The sequence below is a fragment of the Pseudorca crassidens genome, chromosome 2 (genome assembly GCF_039906515.1).
Source record: "Pseudorca crassidens isolate mPseCra1 chromosome 2, mPseCra1.hap1, whole genome shotgun sequence".
Classification (NCBI taxonomy): Eukaryota; Metazoa; Chordata; class Mammalia; order Artiodactyla; family Delphinidae; genus Pseudorca; species Pseudorca crassidens.
In genome coordinates this window covers 45,787,743-45,814,509 of record NC_090297.1, presented here as the reverse complement: position 1 = coordinate 45,814,509, position 26,767 = coordinate 45,787,743, and the positions used below count along the sequence as shown (strand labels likewise).

Sequence of the window (26,767 nt, the reverse complement as noted above, 5' to 3'; positions counted from 1 at the left end):
ATAAGTAAAATTATTTGTGTTCCTTAGGCTCTATTCATTAAGCAAGAAATGGGGACTCACATTTTAGAAAGATTGTTTCATGGTCAAACTGTAAAAGGGATTTTGCTTAATTTCCAGTTAACCTGAGTACTTGTTAACCAGAACATCCTATTCCTAAGCATTCTAACTAGGTTTTTATGTAAATAATATACATTTATTAACAGTAATTCATGAGTAGACTCCCTATCAAAGGGAGCTTCCTTGACTTGTGCAAAAATTAATGGGCCCAACAACCCACAGAATTGGAGAAAATATTTGCAAATCATGTATCTGATAAGGGATAATATCCAGAGTACACAGAGAACACCTAAAACTCAACAACAACAACAAAAAGCCCCAATTCAAAAATAGGCAAAGGATTTCAACAGACATTTCTCCAAAGAAGATAGAGCTATGGCCAAAAAGCACATGAAAAGACGTTCAACATCATTAATCAACAGGTAAATGCAAATCAAAACTACAGTGAGATACCACCTTACAACCATTAGGACGACTACTGTCAAAAAATCAAAATAGAAAGCAACAAGTACTGGTGCAGCCACTGTGGAGCAATATGGCAACTCAAAAATTAAACACAGAATTACCATACAATCCAGCAATTCCACTTCTGGGTATATGCCAAAAGAATTAAAAGGGTCTCCGAAAGATATTGGTACACCCATGTTTATAGCAGAATTATTCACGATAGCTAAAACATAGAAGCCACTCAAGGGTCCATGGATGGATAAGCAAAATGTGGTACATAAAATGGAATATTATTCAGACTTAAAAAGGAAAAGTAATCAATATCAAAATTATTAATGAGGTATTCTGCGTTCTCTTTTTTGCACTGTCTTTGAAATCCGGTGTGTGTTTTACACCTAAAGTATGTCTCAGTTTGGACTAGCCACATACCAGTAGCTAGAAGCTATTGTGTAAGAGAGTACAAGTCTAGACAATTCATTTTTGAAGCCTAATGCAAACAGCCTCTATTTTGACTTTTACGTTTACTTGAATATTTGAGCCTCTGTCTACATTCTTCCTTCATTCACTGGTCAGCAAACACTGGCGTGCCCACTATGCACCTAGCATTATGCTAGAAACTAGAAATACAAAAGTGGACATTTTATCCTAAAGCTCAGTCTGTGAGGGTGAGAGACACACAGAGATGATTATGAATAATGTAAAAGAATCATGACATAGACACCCTCTATTTTATGAGCACTTGAAAGGAGAAGGAAGTACCATCAATGTAGTTTTAGAGGTGTCCCTGAGTTGACTTCAAGGACCTGTAATGTTAGCTCTATGAAAAGGATGGGAAAGGGCATTCCAGAGGTGTCAGCTTGAGCAAAGGCCTGAAATGAGAGATAGTGGGACCCCAGGAACGTCCAAAGAGTGCCTGTTAGGGCAGAGACGAAAGAGAGGAAAGTGTGGAGGCAAGCAAGGCCACTGAAGGGCCTGGTAAGTCATGTTTGGCTTCTAAAATAAAAAAATCTACACTTCCTAAAATTTCATAAGAAGTAACTGTCTCTCTACAGGATTGCGGTGGAATGCAAATGGCACTGGATTCAAGCTTTTGCTGCTAACAGTCACGCTCCTCTGGACTGGCTGCTCCTTGTGGGCTGGGCCGTCTGCTTTGCTCACCACCCTGTCCCAGGGCCTGCAACGCTGCCTGGCAGAGCGGGAACTATAAGTTTACAGAGCCGGTACCTTCCTTCAGTCCTTTCCCCCAGTCCTCCCCTCCCCCTCAGTATAGCGGGAGAGGGGGAAGAGCGCCAACCCTAGCCTACGCTTCTTAAGTCCTCGGGAGTTCAGAGGCAGGCCTTCACCCTTCTAGGATGTTTCCTCATCTATAAAACGGGCTCACAACTACCCGCCGCTGGACTGTTGCGTAACTCAAATGAATTTACAGAAAGCGCCTCGAAAAATGAAAAGGTGCATCTCGTGGCCATGAGGGCATAGAGTGACACGACCTGTGGCGGTCGAGGCCAGGTTTCCACCCTCCCTGGCCGGTACGGACATCCTCGGCCAAGCTGCAGGGTGACGGACCCAAGGCGTGGGGCGCCCCGACCCGACCCCCCGGGAGGTAACCGAACGCATGACCGCTTAACGCGCCTCACGAGAAGGCGCCACCTAAGGAGAAGGGGAGGAGGTTGCAGCCGCGCCCCTCAGCGGCGGGGCGACTCGTCAGTCCCCAGGGCCGGGAAACCTGAATCCCGGAGCCGCAGAGCGCCGTAGACCCCACCAGCGCCAGGGTCCCCGGCCACCCCCTCCCAGCGTGTCTGAGAGGAGAAGAGGGTGGAGCGGCCTGACTCCCGCAGCCAATAAAAGCAGCAGGTTCCTGGTCCGATCCCCGGCGCGGCTCGCCATTGGTCACCACCCGGGTCTCGGCCCACCGAACCTTTGCGACCCGAGCCAATCGCGAGGCGGCGAGGTGTCCTGGGGCTCGCGGGGAGCGGGCCGCGGGCAGCAGCGAGCGCAGGCCGGCGAAGAGCGGGTGGCGGTGACCAGCGGCGCGAGCCGGCATCCCCTCCCCCGCGCGGTGAGCCGCCGGCTCCACCATGGAGCCCGCCGTGTCGCTGGCAGTGTGCGCTCTGCTCTTCCTGCTCTGGGTCCGCGTGAAGGGGCTGGAGTTCGTGCTCATCCACCAGCGCTGGGTGTTCGTGTGCCTCTTCCTCCTGCCGCTCTCGCTCATCTTCGACATCTACTACTATGTGCGCGCCTGGGTGGTGTTCAAGCTCAGCAGCGCGCCGCGGCTGCACGAGCAGCGCGTGCGGGACATCCAGAAGCAGGTGAGCGGAGCCGGGTGGGGCGGGAGCCAGGCGCGAAGTGGTGCGCGGCGCAGGGGAGCCAGGGCTTCACGGAGGAGGTGGCGTCTGAGCGGGATTTGAACTAAACAAAAATGTAACTGGGGGGAGGGGTGCTTCCGGAGAGGGAACGGAGTAAGCAAAAGAGTAGAACAGAGCATTGCTCCGACATTTATGGAGTGCCTACTATGTGCAGAGTACGTACGGGGATCTGCAGGGATGTAAAGAATCATAAGAGAGGGTAGGAGAGCCATGCTCAAGTAGCTCTCACCCGGCCCAATCGATTTCAGAGGAGAAGGGGGTCTTCAGGAAGGTTCACCTGGCGCTGGAGACTGGGAAGCAGGGGGAGTGATTGGGGGAAAGTGTGAGCATAGGAGAAGAGAGGCAGAAGGTTGGAAAGTCAGTTTGGAACTAGGTTGGGGAGGGCCCTTCAGTTTGGAGTTTACTCCTTAGCAAGAAGGAGCTTTCCGCCTTCTTGTAATAGAGGACTAAAGTGAGAAGGTAGCCCCACACCAGGGTGGGGAGCCTCACAGACCCTGCGCCAGGCGCTCACTCTTGACAAGGCAGTGCCCACCTCCCAGTAACTCTATACGTCCTCCCCTGTGTCAGCACCCACAGAACCCCTGCCCCTGCTGCCGCTCACAGCCGCGCCTCCTCCCTCATGGCCACAGCTGGCATGGGCATCAGGCCTGGGCATCAGGCCTGGGCAGTTTCTTGGCTCCCTCTGCCCCTCCTTATGTTCCTCTCTTACTGGCGTCAGGTTGCAAAGAGCTTCTGTTTCCTGCTGCCACCCTCGCCACAGGTGTAGCAGCCTCCATGTTCTGTTTGCTGCTGGCTGGGTTCTGCCTCCAACAGCATGAAGATGGATGCGGAGAGCCATCCCTGTGAGGGATAGACCTTGGGCCAGGTGGGAGCAGGCAACATCTGGAAGCGCTTTACTCAGGCTGCCATGGGTTGCGCTGGTCACAGTCACAGCTCCAGAGCCCAGCCTACCCTCTGTCCCAAATGCACCCTGTTGCCTAGTTCTTTCTATGTGTTCAGATTTTTGATTTACCTGCTTGTCTGCCCCATCAGAGTGTGAGCTCCTTGAAGGCAGAGACTGCTATCTGACTCCCCTCTATCCCATGGGCCCTGGCCCAAAGCAGCACAGTGAGTGCTTAGGAACCTAAGCTAAACCAAAGGGCTCACTAGGGACAGGAAGATGAGGGACCTTGCCAGACTGGCCCGCTGCTGAGGACCTGCCCTGTGCCACACCCCATGCCATTGATGACCATTATTTCTCATCCTCACAGCAACACTTTTTTTTTTTTTAACTTAGGTCTTTTTTTTTTTTAACTTTTGTTTGCTTTTTTTTTTTTTTTTTTTTTTGCGGTACGCGGGCCTCTCACTGTTGTGGCCTCTCCCGTTGCGGAGCACAGGCTCCAGACGCGCAGGCTCAGCGGCCATGGCTCACGGGCCCAGTCACTCGGCGGCATGTGGGATCTTCCCGAATCGGGGCACGAACCCGCGTCCCCTGCATCGGCAGGCGGACTCTCAACCACTGCGCCACCAGGGAAGCCCTGCATTTTTTTGTGTGTGGCATTTATTCCCAAGCCATAAGTTTTTTTGTTGTTGTTTTGTTTTGTTTAATTAATTAATGAATTTTTGGCTGCATTGGGTCTCCGTTGCCGCACGCAGGCTTTTCTCTAGTTGCGGTGTGCGGGGGCTCTCATTGTGGTGGCTTCTCCTGTTGTGGAGCACGGGCTCTAGGTGCGCGGGCTTCAGTTGTTGTGGCACATGGGCTCAGTAGTTGTGGTGTGTGGGCTCAGTAGTTGTGGCTCATGGGCTCTAAAGCGCAGGCTCAGTAGTTGTGGTGCATGGGCTTAGTTGCTCCGCAGCATGTGGGATCTTCCCGGACCAGGGCTCGAACCCATGTATCCTGCATTGGCAGGTGGATTTTTAACCACTGTGCCACCAGGGAAGTTCCGTAGGCCATAAGTTTTTATTTCTTCAGTTTCTTCTGGAATATATTTTTCTTCCGTGCAACCTCCTCTTCTGGTTTAGTAACAATCTGCTCTTTTTCGGTAAAGATCATCTCAGTGTGGCAGGGAGAGCTCATGTATGGGTTGATCTGACCATGAGCTCTGTTAAGTCCTGTGCCGCATCTTGGGGGCTTTATTCACTTGGATGTGCTCAATGACCAGAGAATCTGCATTTAAGCCCTTAAGTTCAGCATGACTGTCTGCATTTTTGAGCATGTGCTGTCAAAATTCAGCAGTCCTTTTGGGCCACTGACCCCGCGTCCAGCCCCACTGTTCGGCCTGGGCACACCTACTAACTCCACCGTTGTAACAACGGAATGGCACACGTTGCTTCTGTAAAGTGGTATCCGTCAGATACTTGGTGGCTTTTCGGTTATGCATACCCTTAACGGCCTGGACAGTTTCACCAGTGTTCTTAAAGTGAACACGAAGATTCGAACCTCTTGATTTGCATGATTTTGTGGGATTTTCTGGGTCAAGTGAATACCAAATCATTTTTAGAGGTCACCTCAGGCAGCTTACCAGAAAACGACCACCCTGGTAGGTCTTGTACCTGTTCTACAGGTGGGAGATATTGAGGTTCAAACTGTCAGTCATGTTCCCAAGATGATATAGCTAGTAAATGGGTCTGGAACTCAGGTCAGCTTGATTTCAGAGCCTGAACTGTGACATTTCTCTCCCAGCCCATTTCATTCCACCCTGGAGGTCTGGTTCCGTTGACTCACACCTGGAATGTGATAATAGCTACCTGACCAGTTGCCTGTTCCCTGGGCCCTCCCCACCTCTCCTTGGCCTGCCCTTAGTCATAAGGGCAACACTCCATAGGATTGCCTCCCTGCCCGAAATCTTGGTTGGCTCGGGTCAGGATCCAACCCAACCAATGTTTCAGGCTTGATGGTCTCCACATTCACTTCATGCCCCACTGCCCCCCTTCCCATTCCAGGCTGCATGCAGCTCTCCCAATCCATCCTCCACACCTCTGATCTTGTATTAAGTCCTGGGACTGCAGAGTCAGGCAGGGGCAAGGTCTGCCTGGTCATCCCTTTACCCCCTGCTCACAGGAATCCCTTCCTCAGTAACACCCCTCTGCGCGAACACCTCTGCTTCACGTGGCACCCTGGCCTCTCCAGTCACAGAACAGTTCTTCCCCACGTTGAACTGTTTGCCTGACCAGCTTCAATCCAGCTTCTTCCAAGGACTCTTGGTTGCAAGTGATAGAAAACCAACTCCAACTGCCTTGAGCAAAAAGGGACTTCGTTGACCCAGGTCTTGAAAAGTCCAGGAGTAAAAGTGGCTCAGACATCACCGGATCCAGGATTCCTCTCCAGCTGCCATCCCTTGTCTCTGCTTTCCTCTGAGTTGACTTTACTCTCAGGGAGGCCCCCTCCCTGCGGAGGCCCCCTCCCTGCGGAGGCCCCAGCAGTTTCTGGCTTACATCCAACCAGCCTAGCAAACCCAAGTGAAGTGAGAGGGCCTCTCCCAGCGTCGGTCTTAACTGGCTTCACTTGGATCACAGACCCATCCCTGAACCAGTCACTGTGGCCAGGGGGATAGAATCAGACCTCAGTCATGTGCCCACCTCCTGGGGCAGGAGGGGAATCAGCTTCACCTGGACCAAAGGAAGATGGGAGTGTTACAAGCAGATGAAGAGGACATGGGTGGTCGCAGGTCACAGCAACAGATATCCACCTCCCTGCCCTTGTCCATCAGCAGGAAGGGCATGCTTCCTCCCATGTTCCTGATGGGCTTGTCATTTCCTGGGCCATTTCTTCTCTGTACTTTGTGCTCTGGTCACTTACAGAAGGGTTTTGCAAAAGTTCTTCCTTCCATTGGCTTGGTGGGCCTCCCCTGCCTGTCCTCTCCCCCTGCTAGTGATGCATGAGTTAACATGCGCAAATGCTTGGAACAGGGCTTGGCACCTAATAAGCCTCAGTAAATGTTAGCTGTTACTCTGTTGACTATTAATTTAAGCCCATTTATCCTTCCAGGCCTAACGTTAGTTAGTTCTGATGGTGAATCTGGGCTCTGCCCTTCAGTGGTTGTGTGACCTTGGACAAGTTATTTTGCCTCTCATTTTCTTCGTCTGCAAAAGGAGGCAGGTCATCCCAACCACCTGGGGTTGTTGTGAGAATTAAGTGAGACAAGATACAGCAGTGCTTGGTGCAATGATGGCAGCTAGTAAATAGTTATCATTTGTGCGGTTGTTATTACTACCATTACGAAACCTGTCCTGAACTTTGCAGTGAGAATAAATGTTTTCAAAGTGCTCTGATCCTGTTCTCTTGCTCTTTTTTCATTCTGCTTTGTGATGTGGCAGCACTTTGGCTTTTCTGTCGGCCTCACTAGCCGGGGAGAGTCCAGAGGATAGGGCCAGTGGGTGTTTCATCATTCCGCTCCTCCTGGTACCTGGAAGGATTCAGGGCCTCGGTAAATTCCCAGCTCCTTCTCCTGAAAGCAAGGCTGTGAGCTGCCCAGGGGATCTCTGGCAGGCCCAGCTCAGCCTCTTCTCATGTCTGCAGGTGCGGGAATGGAAGGAGCAGGGCAGCAAGACCTTCATGTGTACAGGGCGCCCTGGCTGGCTCACCGTCTCACTGCGGGTTGGGAAGTACAAGAAGACACACAAAAACATCATGATCAACCTGATGGACATTCTGGAGGTGGACACCAAGAAACAGGTGAGAGTGGCATGGTTCCCTGGCTCTGGGAGTGGGTGGGGCACTGCCCCTGGTGCAGATGACTCACGGGGAGATGATTTTAGCCAAAGGCGTCTCAGAGTGGACGGGACCAAGGCCCTTGGTCATCACAGAAGGCTCTGGCCACCATTGCCATCCTCTAGAGCCTCACAGCTTTGGAAGAGAATGGTCATAGCCCCATCTCACAGGTGGGCAAAGTGAGAGCTCAGGGGGATTCTTTGATTATCTGCAGTTCTACAGGAAGACAGGGATGGGGAAATCATGGGCAAAAATGAGAGACAAAAATGAACCTATTTACCTCTTCCCAGTAAGGAAGCATGCTGGCAAAAATTGGGCTGTGGAGGTGGCTCAGAGGGTGGGCCTCATTCCAAGCTTTCTGGGGACCCACTTGTTAATAGCCTGAGATGTGTGCGTACTCTTTGGCCTATCTCGTATTTCTACTTCTTGAAACCGGGCTCAAGGAAAAGGGAAATAAACTTAAATCAAAAACAACTCAGAGAGAGAGATTGTATCACGGCTTTGTTTTTAATCAAAGACAAACACAATATCGAATAGTAGTGAGTTGTTAAATATGGTATATCCATGTCATGGCATTTTGTTGTGACACCTTGGCCAAATTGCTTAATTTCCCTGTGCCTTTTTTCCCTTAACAGCTTTCTTGACATATACTTGACGTACAATAAACTGCACGTAAAATGTACAATTGGTAATAAATTTTGACATGTGTATGCACCTGTGAAACCATTACCACAATCAAGACAATGAACCATCACCCCAAAAGTTTCTTCATGCCACTTCGTAATCCCTCCCTCAGGCTCCTCCCTGCCTCTTTTCCCCACATCCCTAAGCAGATAATGACCTGCTTTTCATCACTATAGATGGGTTTGTATTTAGAGTTTTATATAAATAGAATCATGCATTATGTACTCTCTTTCATTTTGTCTGGCTTCTTTCACTCAGCGTAATTATTCTGAGATTCATCCATGTTGAAGCATGTATCAGAAGTACATTCTGTTTTTATATATATTATGTATATATATTATATATATCAATCACAGTTTGTTTATTCTTTCACTTATTGATGGATGTTTGGGTTGTTTCCAGTTTGGGGCTGTTACAAGTAAAGTGGCAAGGAGCATTTGTATATAGTCATTGGGTGGACATATGCTCTTGTTTCTTTTGGGTAAATACTCGGCGGTGGAATAGCTGGGTCATATGGTAGGTGTATGGTTAACTTTTTAAAAACTGCCAAAGTATTTTCCGAGTAGCATTTACATTCCCGCAGGTATTCCAGTTGTTCCACGTCATCGTAAACTTGGTATGGTTAGTCTTAATTTTAGCCATTCAGTTGGTGTATAGTAGGTATCTCAGTGTGGTTTTAACTTGCATTTTCCTAATGACTAATGAATGATATTGGGCATCTTTTCATGTGCGTATTTGCCCTTTGTATATCTTTGGTGAAGTGCTTGTTCCAGTCTTTTGCTAAAAGTTTTTAATTGGGTTGTTTGTTTTCTTACTAGAAACAAGACCTTCATCATATATACAATTTGTAAATATTTTCTCCCAGGCTTTGGCTTGTCTTTTGAAAACCAGAAAATTTTAATTTTGATGAAGTCGGATTTAATAATTTCTTTTATAGCTTGTGCTTTTGACATTTTATTTAAGAAATCTTGCCCTACTCCATGTCACAAAGGTTTTCTCTTCTGTTTTCTTCCAGCAGTATTATATTTTTCAGGGTTTACATTTAGAACTATGATCCATTTTGAGTTAATTTTTGCATATGATGTGAGATATGGGTCCCCCCAAATTTTTTTTCCACGTGGATTTCCAATTGTCCCAGCCTGTTTTGTTGAAAACACAATCCTTTCTCCACTGAATTGCCTTTGCACCTTTGTTGAAATCAGTTGTCCATATACACAGGTCTGTTTCTGGACTCTGCTGTTCTATTGATCTGTTCGCCCATCTGTATGCCAAGAACACACTGTCTTGATTACTGTAGCTTTATAATAATAAGTCCAAAAGAATGAGTTGGGAAGTATTCCTTCCTTTTCACTTTTCTGAAGGAGTTTGTATAGAATTTGTATTATTTCTGTAATAATTAGTGGAATTAACCAGTGAAGCCATCTGGGCCTGGAGTTCTGTTTGTGAGCAAGTTTTTAACTGCAAGTTAATTTTTTTTAATAGATACAGGGCTCCTCAATTTATTTGTTTCTCCTCAGTGAACTTTGGCAGTTTGTGTTTCTAAAGGTATTTGTCCATTTCACTAAGTTGTATAATTGATTGACATAAAGTTATTCATAATATTCCCTTACTGTCCTGTGAACATTTGTAGAATCTGTAGTGATGTCATATCTTTCATTCCTGATTCTGGTCATTTTGTGTCTGCTTTCTTTTCTTCCTGAGCAGTCTGGCTAGAGGTTAATCAGTTTTACTGATCTCAGAGAACTAGCTTTTGGTTTCATTGATTGTTCTCTCTTTTTGTTTGTTTGTTTTCTATTTCATTGACTTCTGTTTGATTTTTGTTAATTTCTTTCTTTTGCTGACTTTGGGTTAAATTTTACTCTTCTTTGTCTAGTTTTTTAAGGTGACAGCAGAGGCCATTGACTTAGACCTTTCTTTTTTTTTTTAATATAGATGTTTAGTGCTATAAATTTCCACCTAAGCACGGTTTTAGAGCCATCCGCAAATCTGATATCTTACCTTTTCATTTTCATTCAGTTCAGACTACTTTCTGGTTTCCTTTTTGATACCTGCTTTGACCCAGAGGTCTTTTAGAAGTATGTTAGTTTCCAAATATTTGGGGTTTTCCAGAGATCTTTCTGTTACTGATTTCTAATTTAATTTAGTTGTTGTCAGAAAACATACTTTATATGATTAGAATGCTTTTCAACTTATTGAGACATACCTTATGGCCCAGAATATGGTCTACTTCGTAAGTGTTCCTTGTGCCTTTTTAAAAAAAAATGTGTATTCTGCTGTTTTGGGGTGATGTGTACTGTAAGTGTCAATTAGGTCAAATTGGTTGATAGTGTTGTTCAAGTCTTCTATATTCTTATGAATTTTCTCTTTACTTATTCCATCAATTCTTGAAAGGGGGATATTGAAATCTGCCTGTGATTGTAGATTTGTTTATATCTCTTGCACATCTTTCAGTTTTTGCTTCATGTAATTTGAAGCTCTGTTATTAGGTATATAAATGTTTGGGATTTTTATGTCCTGTTGATTAATTGATCTCTTTTTTTTTAAAATAAATTTATTTATTTTTGGCTGCATTGGGTCTTCATTGCTGCGCGTGGGTTTTCTCTAGTTGCGGTGAGCAGGGGCTACTCTGTTGCGGTGCGTGGGCTTCTCATTGTGGTGGCTTCTCTTGTTGCGGAGCACAGGCTCTAGGCTTGCGGGCTTCAGTAGTTGCGGCGTGCAAGCTCTAGAGCGCATGCTCAGTAGTTGTGGCACACAGGCTTAGTTGCTCCGCAGCATGTGGGATCTTCCTGGACCAGGGCTCGAACCCCTGTCCCCTGCATTGGCAGGCGGATTCTTAACCACTGTGCCACCAGGGAAGCCCAATTGATCTCTTTATCATTGTGAAATGACCTTTTTTAAAAATTTATTTTATTGAAGTATAGTTGACTTACAATGTTGTGTTAATTTCTGCTGTACAGCAAAGTGATTCAGTTATACATATATATATTCTTTTTCATATTCTTTTCCATTATGGTTTATCACAGGATACTGACTATAGTTCCCTGTGCTATACAGTAGGACTTGTTGTTTATCATCCTATGTATAATAGTTTGCATCTGCTAATCCCAAACTTCCAATCTTTCCCTCCCCCACCCCACCTCCCCCTTGGCAACCACAAGTCTGTTCTTTATGTTTGTGAATCTGTTTGTTTCGTAGACATGTTCATTTGTGTCGTAGTTTAGATTCCACATATAAGTGATATCATATGGTATTTGTCTTTCTCTCTCTGACTTACTTCACTTAGTATGATAATCTCTAGGTCCATCCATGTTGCTGCAAATGGCATTATTTCATTCTTTTTTATGGCTGAGTAATATTCCAATGTATATATATACCACATCTTCTTTATCCATTCATCGTCAGTGGACATTTAGGTTGTTTCTATGTCTTGACTATTGTAAATAGTGCTGCTATGAACATAGGGGTGCATGTATCTGTGAAATGACCTTTTCTATTACTAGTTATATTCTTTGCCCAGAAATCTACTTTGTCTGATATTAATGAAGCCACTCCAGCATTTTTTGACTAAGTGGTGACATGGTGTATCTTTTTCCATCATTTTCCTTTTTTTTTGCAGTACGTGGGCCTCTCACTGTTGTGGCCTCTCCCGTTGCGGAGCACAGGCTCCGGACACGCAGGCTCAGAGGCCATGGCTCACGGGCCCAGCTGCTCCACGGCATGTGGGATCTTCCCGGACCGGGGCACAAACCCGTATCCCCTGCATTGGCAGGCAGACTCTCAACCACTGTGCCACCAGGGAAGCCCCATCATTTTCCTTTTAATCTATTTGTATCTTTATAGTTAAAGTGTTTCTTGTAGGCAGCATATAATTAGGTCTTGCTTTTTTATCCAATCTGACAATTTCTGCCTTTTAATTCAGATTTAAGACCGTTTACATTTAATGTTATTATTGACACGGTTTGGTTTAAATTTGTTGCCTTGCTCTTTGTTTTCTATTTGTCTCATTTGTTCTTTGTTCCTTTTTTCTTTTTTTCTGTCTGCTTTTGGATTACTGAATAATTTTTATGATTCTGTCTTAGCTCTTTTGTTGACTTACTAGCTATAAGCCTTTGTTTTGTTATTTTAGCAGTTGTTTTAGGATTTATGGTATACACTTTCCTTGTCACACTCTACCTTCAAGTGATGGTATCCCATTTCATGTACAGTATAAGAATCTTAGAATAATATGCTTCCATTTCTCTTCTTTCCACCTTTGTGCTGTTGCTACCCTCCTTTTACTTTTATATATGTTATAAACCCCACACTACTAGTTATCTTTTAAAGAAATTTAAATAATAAGAAAAATCTTATATACTTACCCATATAGTTACCATTTCTTCATTCCATTTTGTAAATTTATATTTCCATCTGTTTCATTTTCCTTCTGCCTGAAGAACCTCCTTTGACATTTCTTATATGGTGATTTTGCTGGTGATGAATCTTTCAGCTGTTGTATGTCTGAAATAATTTATTTGTCTTCATTTCTTTTCCAACTTGTGTTGTGGTAAGATACACATAACAATTACCATCTTAACCACTTTTAAGTGTGCAGTTCAGTGGTATTAAATATATTCACCTTGTCATTCAGCCATCACCACCACCCATCCCCATGACTCTTTTCTTCTTGTAAAACTGAAACTCTATATCCATTAAACAATAACTCCCCATTCTCCCCTCCCCCCAGACCCTGGCAACCATATTCTACTATCTGTTTCTATGATGTTAACCACTCTAAGTAACTCATGTAAATGGAATCATACAGTATTTGTCTTTTTGTGACTGGCTTATTTGACTTAGCATAATGTCTTCAAGGTTCATCCATGTTGTAGCATATTGCAGAATTTTCTTCCTATTTAAGGCTGAATAAGATTCCATTGTATGTACATACCACATTTTGCTTATCCACTGATTCATCCATGGACACTTGGGCTGCTTCTATGTTTTAGCCATTGTGAATAATGCTGCTATGAACATGGGTGTACACATAGCATTTCAAGACACTGCTTTCAATTATTTTGGGTATATACCCAGAAGTGGAATTGCTGGATCACATGGTAGTTTTAATTTTTTGAGGAACAGCCATACTGTTTTGCATAGTGGCTGCACCATTTTAACATGCCCACCAACAGTGCACAAGGGTTTTAATTTTTCCAAATCCTCACCAACACTTGTTATTTTCTGGTTTTGTTTTGTTTTTAATAATAGCCATCCTAATGGGTATGAGGTTGCCTTCATTTTTTTTTTTTTTAATTTTTTGTATTTTAATCATATAGAGATTTTACAACATCTTTTATTCTTTTATTATTATTATAATTTTTTATTTATTATTATTTTCTTTTGGGGTCCACGGACCTCTCACTGTTGTGGCCTCTCCCGTTGCAGAGCACAGGCTCCGGACGTGCAGGCTCAGCGGCCATGGCTCACGGGCCCAGCCGCTCTGTGGCATGTGGGATCTTCCCGGACCGGGGCACGAACCCGTGTCCCCTGCATCGGCAGGCGGACTCTCAACCTCTGTGCCACCAGGGAAGCCCTGCCTTCATTTTTGAAAGATATTTTCAGTGGTCATGGAACTCCAGGTTGACAGTTTTTTTCCTTCAGTACTTTAAAGATGCTCCAGTGTCTTTTTTTTTTTTAATAAATTTATTTATTTATTTTATTTTTGGCTGTGTCGAGTCTTTGTTGCTGCGTGCGGGCTTTCTCTAGTTGCGAGCAGGGGCTACTCTTCGTTGCAGTACGAGGGCTTCTCATTGTGGTGGCTTCTCTTGTTGCGGAGCACGGGCTCTAGGTGCGTGGGCTTCAGTAGTTGTGGTACACAGGCTCAGTAGTTGTGGCTTCTGGGCTCTAGAGCGCAGGCTCAGTAGTTGTGGTGCACGGGCTTAGTTGCTCTGTGGCATGTGGGATCTTCCCGGACCAGGGCGTGAACCTGTGTCCCCTGTGTTGCCAGGCAGATTCTCAACCACTGCACCACCAGGGAAGCCCTCCAGTGTCTTCTTGCTTGCGTTATTTCTAACAAGAAATCTCTCATCCTTATCTTTGTTCCTCTGTATGTAACTTATCTTTTTCCTCTGGCTGCTTTTAAGATTTTATCTTTATAACTAGTTTTGAGCAATTATTACAATGTGCTGTGGTATAGTTTTCTTCATAATTCTTGTGCTCGGGAGTCATATAATTTTTCATCAGATTTGAAATTTTGGGGGTCATTATTTCTTCAAATATTTTTCTTTCCCTTCCTCTCTCTCCTTTGAGGACTGCTGTTACACATATGTTGGGCCACTTGAGGTAGTTCCACAGCTCAGCTCACTGATATGCTGTTCATTAAAGGTTTTTTCCTCTGTGTGTTTCATCTTGGATAGTTTCTATTGCTGTGTATTTAAATTCATCACTCTTCTTCTGCAGTGTCTAATTTGCTGTCGGTTCCAACCAGTGTATTTTTCATCTCTAACATTGTGGTTTTCATTTCTAGAAGTTTGCTTTGGATCCTTTTACTGCCTTTTAAATGTCTGTACTTAACGTTCTGAACATAGGGAATACAGTATCAATAATTATTTTAATATCCTTGTTTGCTGATTTTAATATCTGTGTCAATTCTGGGTCTGTTTTATCAAAACACATTGATTGATTAGTCTCCTCATTATGGGTTGAATCTTCCCGCCTCTTTGCATGCCTGGTGAACTTTGATTGGATCCCAGGCATCATGAAGTTTACCTTGTGTGGGGCGCTGGATATTTTTGTACCCCTGTAGACCTTAGTAGACCTGTAAGACCTTCATTCTAAGATAGAGCCAAGTTAGTGAGAAACAGTTTGATCCTGTTTGGTGTTGATTTTTCAGGTGGGGCTGGAGCAGCATGTAATCTAGGGGCAATCATTCCCCGCTGCTCAGGCAAGAATATTCTGAGTACTCTACCCAGTGCCCTGGGAGTCATGAAGTTTTCCAGTCTGGCTTGTGGGAACAGATACTATTTCCTGCCCTGTGTGAGCCCCTGGTACTGTTACCTGCCAGGCTCTTCCCCTGGCGTCAGCCTCTGGTAATTTCGTCCTGTGTACGTACCAATCAGTCCTCAGTTGAATACTCAACGGGCACTCTTCGCAGTACTTCAGAGTTATCTCTCTGCAGTTCTCTCCTCTCCAGTACTCTGTCCTGCAGACTCTGTTCACCTTGGTCTTCTAGGGCTCTCGACTCAGAGTGCACTGGGCTCTCCCTTCCTGCACCGCCTAACTCCAGGCAGTTAGCTGGGGCATTCATAGAGCTCACCCTGTTTGTTTCCTGTCAGCAATCATTAACTTCCCTGCCTGATGTTTACTGTGTTGAAAACTCCTGTTTCATATATTTTGTCCTTTTTTTCTCCAGGCAGCAGGTTAAACTGGTTCTTTTCGCTCCATCTTGACTGAAAGCAGAAGTCCTCCTGATGGCATATTCGTGTGTCCATTAAAAATCATGTTTTTTTTTTTAAGCGCAAACGTTTTTTGTTTATTTTTTTATTATGTGTAACATAGGCAAAATTATTTAAGTCAATAAATTTTTAAGGATTTCCTTCTACTGCCGGTCACCTCAGTTCCTCCAATATTTGGGTCATAATCTTCAAGATAGCCCTTTCAAAAAGAATTTTTGCTCAATACACAGTTGTCTTGTCAGTCAGTCCGCAATTCTTTTAGTTGGGCTTCTTTGATCTACAGTGGAATATGGACACACTACAAAATTCCCCACCTGTAATCTTTGGGATCCAATTTCCCCAAGCAGTTTACTTTAGGACCGTGTTTAGGGTCAGAGGGGATGAATCTTCGTGGTTCTGGATTTTACACACCCTAGAAAAAGAGAAGCATTAGTTCCTGTTGAAGATTATGTCAAATTGAACAGTTTGAGAAACTATAGGAATACTGTATCGGTAGAAATACCAGGTCTAACATGCACAAAGCCAAGAAAACCAATGATGTCAGATACTGAATTAATATTGCCCTGTCCTTTGAACAAAAATCATGTTTTCCAGGAGCATTTAATGACAAGGGATCATGTCACAGTATAGCATTAAATTTTTTTTAAAAAGTCTGTGTTATGTGTGTTTGCATTGGTGTGTGTGTGTGTGTGTGTGTGTGTTGTATTAAAACATAAAAATAGTAATATAGATATGCATGGGAAAAGACAAAAAGGAGATATACTCCAGTATTAACATTGATAACTTCGAAGAACTAGGATTAATGATTTTTGTCTTCTTCGTATATGCTGTTTCTTCCAAATAAATGAGTATTTCTTCTTCTAGAATAAAAATAAACTAAGTATTAAATATAAAGGTATTTGAAAGAACAAGATTAAACACTATCTAACCCAGCACCAGAAACCCCATTCACTGTAACTAAAGGTGGTGGAATGCTCTGGAAAGAGGCTCTAAAGCCCATATAGGAATCCCCATGTTGATTGTTTGGGAAGGTCTGGGATAACACCTTCTGCAGACAGAAGCCCCCATTAGGCCTGGCAGCCTCCTTGTGACCCAGGGTCTCTCTTCTGTGTCAGCAGATTGTCCGCGTGGAGCCCTTGGTGACCATGGGTCAGGTGACTGCCCTGCTGACCTCCATTGGCTGGACTCTGCCTGTGCTGCCCGAGTTGGATGACCTCACAGTGGGTGAGAACTCAGACAGTCCTAGCGTCAGAGCTGAGGAACCTCGGCCCACCTTCCATCAGGTCCAGGAGTCACCACTGTCCCATCTGTGACAGATGTCACCCTGTCTGCTCGTCCAGCACCAAAGACAGGGCACTCACTGCCTGTCAGTCCATGTCTGAACAGCTTATGTTATCAGAATGCACTTTTCAATCGCTGTTTGGAACCTGCTTCCCTGTGACTTGCATCCATTGCTCCCTTTCTGCCCCATGGAACACACAGAATAAGTCATCTCTCCTTCTATAGGATTCAAGGTCCCAGAGCCTTTCTTCTCCAGGGGAAACACCTTCAGGTCCTTTAACTGTTCCCAAGGGACACGGCTTCCCCCACCCAACCAACCCTTCTTTCATCAGTGTCCCTGTTGAAATGAATGCACAGGTTTCTAGGTTGTGTCTGGCCAGAGGTGATGGCGTGAGCGCCCTTGACGGGGTCTCCCACCCATCTTCCACCTCTAAGCAAGCCCTCATGCCCACATCTTAGGCCCTCCTTCTCTCTCCTGCCCTCTACATCCGTGGAGATGGGAAATCTCCCCTAAGATCTGCCAGCCCTGTCATGCCTCCTTCATGCTCTGAGTTTCCCCAGCTCCAGCAAGGTGTCCTTTTCCCAGCTCTCCCCGACCCCCTTCCAGCTCTGCCTGGCTAATGCACATGTCTCTGCAGGGGGATTGATCATGGGCACAGGCATCGAGTCTTCATCCCACAAGTATGGCCTGTTCCAGCACATCTGCACTGCCTATGAGCTGGTCCTGGCCGATGGCAGCTTTGTGCGATGCACACCGGTGAGTTCAGAGATAGGGGATGCCCCCACCAGCCTGCTCTGGGCATTAAGGACCCCTGGGAGGTGGCTCCCCTGGGGGTGCTTCGTTTCAAATACACCTGTCCAGTCTGGGTCTGTATCCATAATAATAACAGAGATTTATGTAGCCCCTGATATGTGTTCAGATACTGTTGTAAATGCCTCATGTATATTAAGGCATTTAATTGTTAAACAACTTTATGAGGTGGGTACTATTATTAGACACATTTTACAGATAGTAAACTAAAGCACAGAGAGGTGAATAAACTTGCCCAAGATCACACAGCTAGTAAATCCCACACGGCTGGGATTCAAACCCAACTTATCAGGCTCCCAAGTCAATGCCCTTAGCAATTCATGTCACCATACTGTCTTGAAGTCAGGCCCAAGCATCAACATTCTATGCCAGTGGTGAGGTGTAACCAACAGTAATAAGAGGGGCTGTTTTGGAGAAATAAAAGGCAATTCCACGGCCCAAAGTAGGATGCAAACAGTTACGGAGCAGGACAGATTGAAACTTTAAATAAACTCGGATCTCACTGAGCATATCTAAGGAGCCCCTGGGAGAGTGATCCTTTAGAAGTGAATGTTTCTGAGAGCCACCAGAGTTGTTGGCCTCACAGAGTCCAGGGCAGGACTCCAGGCTTGAGAGCTCTGGTCTGGACGAGATAGACCTCTTTCAGGATTCACACCAGTTCAGCTCGTTTCCCGAAACGCTCGCTGGGCCCTGCCTTCTAACCTGTTTATTATGAGCAGAGAAAGGAGACAGGCATTCATGAATTACTTCCCTTCTCTGAGGTCCCGTTTCCTAATCTGGCAAATGCGTTGTCAGGAGGAGAACGTAGATGCCGTATGTTAAGCTCCTAGCACAGAGCCGGGTGTGCGGCAGACACCTGCTTATTACTGCTATGAGCTGACAGTGTGATCAGGCGGTGGCCCAGATGGGCATCGGGTGGCCCATGTCTGCTGTTGCAGAGACTTCTGCCAGCCTGCTGCAGAGCTCCCCTGCTCCAGCATGGCCCTCACCCCACCACCTCGCTGCACCCACCACACCAGTGCCAAGGGCGTTCAGCGTGAGCAGAGACCACACAGGACTGTCCTCTCCATAAAGCCTGGACAAGGCTAGACTTCTTCACAAGGAGCTTTATTAGAATCAAAGAAGCTGCCTTAGAACAGCCAGATGAAAAGTTGTTTGTCTCCAAGACAAATACCAAAACAAGAAAATCATGAGGTTAGAAGGAGGATCGCTGGATCAGGTGTCAGGTGGCCTTGCCTGAGCCCGACATTGCTGCACTGAATTGGGGGGAAGCCTTGGGTGAGCCATTGTCACCTCTTGGAGCCTCCCTCTCCTTACCCATTCAAGCAGGAACGTTAATGCTCTCCCTGGACTGTGGTTGGGGAGGGGCGGATTCACAGCTAATGGAATGGAAAAGGCTTTGTAAGTTTCAGTAATGGCCCATTTTAATGTCCCCTGGCTACCTTGACCCTCATTAAGGGTTCATCTCTCTCTAGCCTGGCCTGGGACCCCTGGCCCTTGGTCCCTCATTTTAGGACTCTGGGCAGAGCTGGTCCTGGCCTCTTCCTGGGTAGCCTGTGGTCCAGGGGCTGTGCCCAGGTGGAGGAGAGAGGAGGCACTCTCCCTGAGCATCCCTGATACAGAGGACAGTGTAAGGTCAGATGTCATGCTGAAGCTGCAGGGGGAGGACTGAGGCCCAGAAAGTGCAGTTGCGAGGTCCTTGTTCAGGTTGACACAGATAGTGCCAGGACAGGGATTTAGCGCAGGCCCCGGGTCCTCTGCGCCCCGCTGATGACTCGCTGCAGCGCGGGGTTTGGGGGTCAAACATTCAGCATGTGTCCACTCCGCCTCACAGTCGGAAAACTCGGACCTGTTCTACGCTGTGCCCTGGTCCTGCGGGACCCTGGGCTTCCTGGTGGCCGCCGAAATCCGCATCATCCCCGCCAAGAAGTACGTCAAGCTGCGGTTTGAGCCGGTGTGCGGCCTGGAGGCCATCTGTGACAGGTTCACCCGTGAGTCCCAGCGTCAGGAGAACCACTTCGTGGAAGGGCTGCTCTACTCCCTGGAGGAAGCTGTAATCATGACGGGTGTCATGACGGATGAGGCCGAGCCTGGCAAGGTAGGCCCGGAGGAGGAGGGCCTGGATGGGCTGGGATAGAGCCTGATTCCCCACCCTAACCCTGGCAGCCACGCTCTTTGAGGCTGCGACCTGGGTCAGCCCACCTGGGCTGGATCTGTAGTCCGCCATCTTAGGCTGTGACCAAAGTATCCATTTACTCTGCCCCTACCATCTGCCAGGTAACGTGTGTGTCTCTTGATAGGCGTAATCTTTGATCCTCACAGTAACCCCATTTTATAGATGAAGAAACCAAGGCTCCAAGAGGCCATGTAAACTTCCACAAGACGACAAAGCCAAGATTTGAGTGATTGATTTGATGCCTCAGGTTCACACCCCTTCAGCGTACACTGTGTAATGTTTAATAGCCGTTCTTTCTCCATTGAGAAAGGATTTGTGCTTATTATGAGAGGCTGGGAAAGTGTACCAAAGTAAAAGGAAAGAAGAGACTCCACCTATAAATATGACCCAATCCGGCTCTTGCTAATGTGTTTGATAGATTTATTTCCTCTCCTTTCGATGCACAGATGTTTTTAAAGCTTTTACAAAAGTAGTACAACAATGTTGAAATATATAAAGAAAAAGTTAAAGTGCATCTCTTCACCCAAGCATGCTCCCAGGGTAACCACTTGTAACACTGCACTCTTCAAGGCCTGTGCGTGTGCATGCGCGTGTACGCGTGTGTACATGCCCGTGCCCTCGTTTTATCCCGTGCTTTCTGTTGTTGCCTGTAATTAGCCTAACTCATTGCTTCCCGATGAGCATTTATTTTGCTTAAAATGTTTTGCTCTTACAAATAATATTGCATTGAAGAGTCTCTCGCATCTATCCTTGGCCTCTTGTACATGCATTTCTGTAGGATTGAGTCCAAAAAAAGGAATGCCTGACCCAGGGGTTTGAATATATTAAATATTGATAGACATGACCAGTGACCCGCCAGAAATGTGTGCTTCTGTCCACTTCCAGCGACGCAGTGGTGTGTGAGAATACCTTTCCCCCACGTTCTTGCCAGTGCTGGATAGCATCACTCTTTCATTTTTGCCAATCTGATAGGGTTAAAAATAGTAGCTCGTCTTATTTTGCAGTTCTCAGGTACTTTCAAGGTTACCATCTCTTTGCACAGTGTTTCGGTTTGTTTGTCTTCAGCTGTGATCACCAGTTCAAATTTGTAGTTTCTGGTTTAGTGCGATAAGCATTTCTACATATCGTTACATTACCTTCATGTTTAATGACTGCAGAAACATTGCAATGAGCAAATGCCCTATCCTCTACTAAACCACTGCCCCATAGTTGGAAATTAAAGTGGTACCCTGGTTTTCATTATTTTAATTAATGTAGCAGTGGACATCTTTTGTCTATAATTTGAATAATACCTTCAAGTAGAATTAGTACAACAAAGGATAGGCACTTTTAAGGCTCTTGATCTATCCCTATATACTTAAAGCATTTTAAAATCCAAAAGGACTCAAAAATCATCTGATACAATTCCCTCTCCAAATAAGGAACGGAGGCCCAGAAGGGGAAAGAGGCTCCTCTGAAGACCCACGGCAAGCATGGGGCAGATTTAAGTTCGGGTCTCTGACTCCTGGTTGGGTGTTTATTTCCCGCCATACCAGCTTCTAGAATTTGTCATCATCTGCAGACTTTGATCGAGCACCATTCTTTATGGGACACTAGTGAGCACTGGAGGATGGAGATCCTGGAGAAGGAGTGGGGCTTCAGACACTGAGCCCAAATGTTCTGGTGTCCCCGGGCCCTGGCTCTGCCTGAGCTCAGGTCGGGCCAAAGGCCAGGCAGTGTGTCACTCTGAACCTAGTCACCCGGCAAGGAGGCCTCGTCCAGAGGTTTTCCACCTCGTCTGAGATGTTCCTCTGGAGGCTGCCAGTGGTGATAAGCTAAGGGCCGGGACCAAGGGGTATCACCACCCCCTTTGTACTGAAAGTCATCTCTTTGATGTATTAGGTATCACCTAAGGTTGCAGTTGGGCAAAAGGGATTGTACAGCTTTTAAATCGTTTGAACACTCTGACCAGTTCCCTTATTTCCCAGGAAGACCAAGGTTTTCCCCAGAGGCTTGCCTGGTATCGGTGGCAGAGGGGCCGGGCCTCGGGCCATAGACTTTTGCAAAGTGTTCCCACGATGCCGGATGAGAACGGGGCCTGGGGCCGGGGGAGAGTGATGGGTGCCAGAGGCATGTGCGTGTTTCATCTGAAGAGCATTTCTCCCAAACATGCCTGTTCGGCAGGCTGCTCGGGCGTTTGTCCCTGCGTGCCCAGGCACTGTCCGCCCTGGGGGAAGGGAGCCACCCCCGTTTTACAGGGGAGCCCAGAGATAGGAAGTGGCTTGTTATCTAAGTGCCTGGGCTGGAACTGGAACTCCTGCCGCCTCTTGGCTGCCACGGCCGCCGTGTGCCCCAGGAGAGACGTACCATCCAGGTTCTTTATCATGTCCCGGGCTTCTCTGGCACAGAGAGTTACCGATGAGTCCATGAACACCAGGAGTGCAGGTACCCCCGAGTCTCGGGTTCACGCAGCTGGTGCCTCTGCCGGTGTGTGACCAGGTCCACCTGGGGTTAGATCAAGCTGCTCTGTTCCTGTTGGATCTGACTCCCCTTTGCATTCGCAGGTGGAGGCCAGCCTATGGTGACTTCTGCCCTGCCCCGCACTTTCCACGCTCTAACTGACTTGGACAGGCAGGCTCTTTAGCCCGGTTCCTGGTACTTTGTGGCCTGGTTTCCCCACTGCAGAGTGGCCTAGCAGCAGAGTGACCTGCACACAGCAGTGACCCCCCGATGGGCTGCAAGTGTTGGCTGCCAGAGGTGGAGGGCAGAGGTTGCCTGGCTCCAGGGTGGAGGGAGCTGCTGAGGGGCTGGGTGCAGTGAGAGGGCCGGGAACTGAATACTGTGCCCCTGCTGTGGGCAGGCCCTGTGCTCGGCTCTTCCTGCCTTATCTCTTGTAGTCTCTCTAACCATTTTGCCTGTACTGAAAATGAGGCTCAGAGAGGCTAAATAACCTGCCAGGGTCAGCCTAGTGCATTATAAGTGGAGACAGCAGATCAGTAAACAGTAGGCACACGGCAGTCCCATTTATATAAATCTGTGTGTGTGTGAAAATAAAACCTAATGAATACACATCGGTTTTTAGTAGTTCCCTCTGGAGGGTGAGGCTGCAGGGGCATCTCTCAGGTTACACATTACTGCAGTGTCTGAAGTTTTCACAAGGAGCGTACGTTGCTTTTAGAATCAGGAAAAAAATTAATACTTTTTTTTTTTTTTTTTTTTAATAATGCCCACATTCCAGAACCCACCATTCAAGGTTCTCTGCCGTCCGCCTTGGCCTTCTTTTGCAACATGGAATGTGCTTGAGTCCTTGCTTCTTGCCAGCCTTGTGACCTCGGGTAGTCCCTTCAACCTTGATGATTCTTTCTCCTGGTTAGTGAAGCAGGGACAGCCCTGCTGTGCAAGGTCGTGGAGGAGATAAAGAAGGAATGTGTGCAAGGTCATGGAAGAGATAATGAATGTATGCAAAGTCATGGAGGGGACAAAGAGTGGATACTCGGGTGCTGGTCCTGCCTCCCTGGATTGTGGGCGCTTAGCCCGTGCTGCGATTATTCTCCAGCCACCCTGGGCTTGCTTACTTCTTGCCTCTGCTCCTGTCTTTCCCTCCCTGATGGTCCCCTGGCAACATTCTACCTCTCCTACGCGGCCTCCACTCTCTGCTTCCTCCTGTCCCTTTGCTGGGTGTGATCTCACCTGCCCCATAAAACTCGGGTGCCTCTCCCACCCTAAGAGAAGCTGGTATGACATGGGCCCGAGCGTCTGCAGTGTGTGTGTATGTAATTTCTAATAGTCACAGAGATCTCCCACAAAGTATTTATTTTTATTGCCATTTTACACATGAAGAAACAAGCTCAGAGTGTCCTGCGCCAGGTCACACAGCTAGTGGGTGACAGCCAGGGTCTGGCCTCAGCCGCCCAACCTGAAGCCCATGACCCTTCCGGGTTGCTGCCCTGCCTGTCTCAAAAGCATCGGCCCACAGTTCCTTTCATGGGTGAGGAAGCTGAGGCTCAGAGAAGCTAAGTCATCCCAGGGCACACAGTAGATAGAGTCCTGAACCATTTAGGGCTGAAGAAAACACCAGCTAAATATATGATTTAGGCTTGGAGACCACGGGGCCCAGTGCCAGGGAAGACGGTAGCTTTACTGTGAGCTTCCTCCGTTGATGGTGGCTGCGTGGGGGGGAGCGCTGTGGCCAGAGGATGTGGAGCTTGGTCCAGGGCAGCAGGGAGAGCAATGTGGTCAGTTAGTGCTGTCGGCTGTGGGACCCAGTGGGGAGGATGACCCATGCGCCGTGTTCGTGCCGACGCTGGCCTCGTGGGAGGGAGGTGGGGAGGAACACGCCTGTATGGAGCGCTGCACTGTGGCCGACGGCGACAGACGTCGGCACTTCAGTTCTCTCACCGAGGAGGAGTAGCAGGCTGAGCTCTCGAGCCTGTCAGGAGTTCGCTGTTGGGCCCAGGGCTCACCACTTAACCTCTGTGAGCTTCTGCTCTCTCTGCTAGAGAATGCCGGCTCTGCTTAGTAACCTCGCCCGGCTTTCAAGAGCCTCCAAGGCAATACTAGACATGAAAGAGCTCTGGAGAGGCCAGGAGTGCTGAACAGAAGCCTGGTATCACTGTTACGCCCCGATGGCTTTGGGGCTTGCCTGTGGCCTGACACAGTGCCCTCTGTCATTGCAGCTGAATAGCATTGGCAACTACTACAAGCCCTGGTTCTTCAAGCACGTGGAGAACTACCTGAAGACAAAGCGCGAGGGCCTGGAGTACATCCCCTTGAGACACTACTACCACCGCCACACGCGCAGCATCTTCTGGGAGCTCCAGGTGAGGCTAGGATTTCCTGGTAGTCCTGGCTCCTGGCCAGGCTGGCAACCAGGATGGTTTCCCCTCCCTTGGGGGAAAAGAGTGGCTTTGTCCTAGGGACCAGAACAGCCTCTTACCCAGCAGCACAGTGCTTCCTTCTTCAGGAGCGGCCCCCTTGCCTTAAAGCAGCGGGCTCTCCCCACACACCTGCCTGTGCCAGAAGGTGGGGCGCGGGGCCCCGTGCTTTGGGGAGCACAGACCTGTTCTGTCCTTGAGGAGCTGTAGCCCAGCCGAGCAGACAGACTGCGGCCTGAGAAGAGGAAGTGGCTGGTCCTGCCCAGGGCTGGAGGTAGCTGTCAAGCGTGGCCTTGACGTGTGAGCAGGAATTTGCTGTTGTGTGATGAGCGATGGGGAACAGTGACATTTTAAATAAGTGGCCAGGGAAGGCCTCTCAGGAGATGCCTTGTGAGCGGGACCTGAACATAGGGAGGACACGCCAGGCAGAGGAGGAGCCAGAGCACAGGTCCTCAGATGGGCTGAGTGGGTAGCTTTTTATTTCTTTTTTTTAATTGAAGTGAAAACATAAAATCAAACATTTTAACACGTACAGTTCAGTGGTATTTTGGTACATTCATGATGTTGTGTGTCCACTATATCTAGTTTCAAAATATTTTCATCGCCCTAAGAGGAAATCCTGCACCCGTTAAGCAGTTACTCCCCATTCCCTTTCCCCAGACTCTGGCAACCATCAGTCTTGCATTCTGTCTCTGTGGATTTACCTATTCTAGACATTTTATTTAAATGGAATCATACACCATGTGGCCTTTTGTGCCCAGCTTCTTTCACTAAGCCTGTTTTCAAGGTTCATCCACGCTGGAGCATGTATCAGCACATCATTCCTTTTCGTGGCTGAATAATTCTCCATCGTGTGGCTGGACCACAGTTTGTTTTTCCACTCACCTGCTGGTGGACGTTTGAGTTGTTTCCACCTGTCGGCATTGTGAACGGTGCTGCTGCAAACATTCACGTACAAGAATTTGTTTGGGTACTAGTTTTCAGTTTTGGAGGATACACGCCTAGGAGTGGAACTGCTGGGTCGTGTGATGATTCCGTGTGTAACCTATTGAGGAACCGCCAGACGTTTTCCATGGTGGCTGAGCCATTTTATATTCTCAACAGCAGCATGTGTAGGTTCCAGTTTCTCTACATTCTCGCCAGCACTTGTTGTTTTCTGGTTTTTTGCGATAGCTATCCTAGTGGGTAAGAAGTGGAATCGCACTGTGATTTTGATTTGCATTTTCCTAATGACTAGCGATGTTCAGTATCCTTCCATGTGCCTGTTGGCCATTTGGATAGTTCTTGGAGAAGTGTCTGTTCAGATCCTTTGCCCAATTTTAATTGAGTTATTGATCTTTGTTGTTGAGTTGTAAGAGTTCTATATATATTCTAGATATAGACCCTTATCAAATACATGATTTGCAAATATTTCCTCTCAATCTGTAGGTTGTCTTTCACTTCCTTGATAGTGTCTTTTTTTTTTTTTAGATTTTTTTTGATGTGGACCATTCTTAAAGTCTTTATTGAATTTGTTACAGTATTGCTTCTGTTTCGGTTGTTTGGCCGTGAGGCATGTGGGATCTTACTCCCCGACCAGGGATGGAACCCACACCCCCTGTATTGGAAGGTGAAGTCTTAACCACTGGACCGCCAGGGAAGTCCCGATAATGTCTTTTGATTCACAAAAGTTTTTGGTTTTGTTGAAGTCCAGTTGACCTATTTTTTCTTTAGTTACTCGTGCTTTTAGTGTTGTATCTAAGAATCCATTGCTAAATCCCAAAGTCACGAAGATTTCTTCCTGCCTTATCTTCTAAAAGCTTTATGGTTTTAGCTCTTATATGTAGGTTCTTGATCCATTAAAGTTAAGTTTTGTATATGGTGTGAGGTGGGGGTCCAGCTCCATTCTTTTGCATCACAGCAAGGTGCAGGTTGTCACAGCAAGGCTGCGTGTTTCTGAAGACAGCAAGAAGGCCCTTGAGCTAGACCTATGGTG

The 26,767-nt window shown here is 46.9% G+C and overlaps 1 protein-coding gene and 1 non-coding gene across 2 annotated transcripts in view; one reads left to right on the top strand and one right to left on the bottom strand.

Annotated features, from left to right (window-relative positions):
* Positions 1–2,454: 2,454 nt before the first annotated feature.
* The window catches only part of DHCR24 (24-dehydrocholesterol reductase), a 35,301-nt gene continuing 10,988 nt past the window's right edge, over positions 2,455–26,767 (top strand). Inside the window, exons 1-6 of the mRNA XM_067726295.1 lie at positions 2,455–2,810; positions 7,366–7,521; positions 16,790–16,895; positions 17,591–17,709; positions 19,598–19,861; positions 24,595–24,738. Of these exons, the coding sequence (XP_067582396.1) occupies positions 2,580–2,810; positions 7,366–7,521; positions 16,790–16,895; positions 17,591–17,709; positions 19,598–19,861; positions 24,595–24,738 (1,020 nt within the window). The 5' untranslated portion in view covers positions 2,455–2,579. The remainder of the gene's footprint in view (positions 2,811–7,365; positions 7,522–16,789; positions 16,896–17,590; positions 17,710–19,597; positions 19,862–24,594; positions 24,739–26,767) is intronic.
* On the bottom strand, positions 16,154–16,280 carry LOC137220346 (small nucleolar RNA SNORA8). The gene has a single exon (XR_010941648.1). It is a non-coding gene; the product is annotated as a small nucleolar RNA SNORA8 (small nucleolar RNA).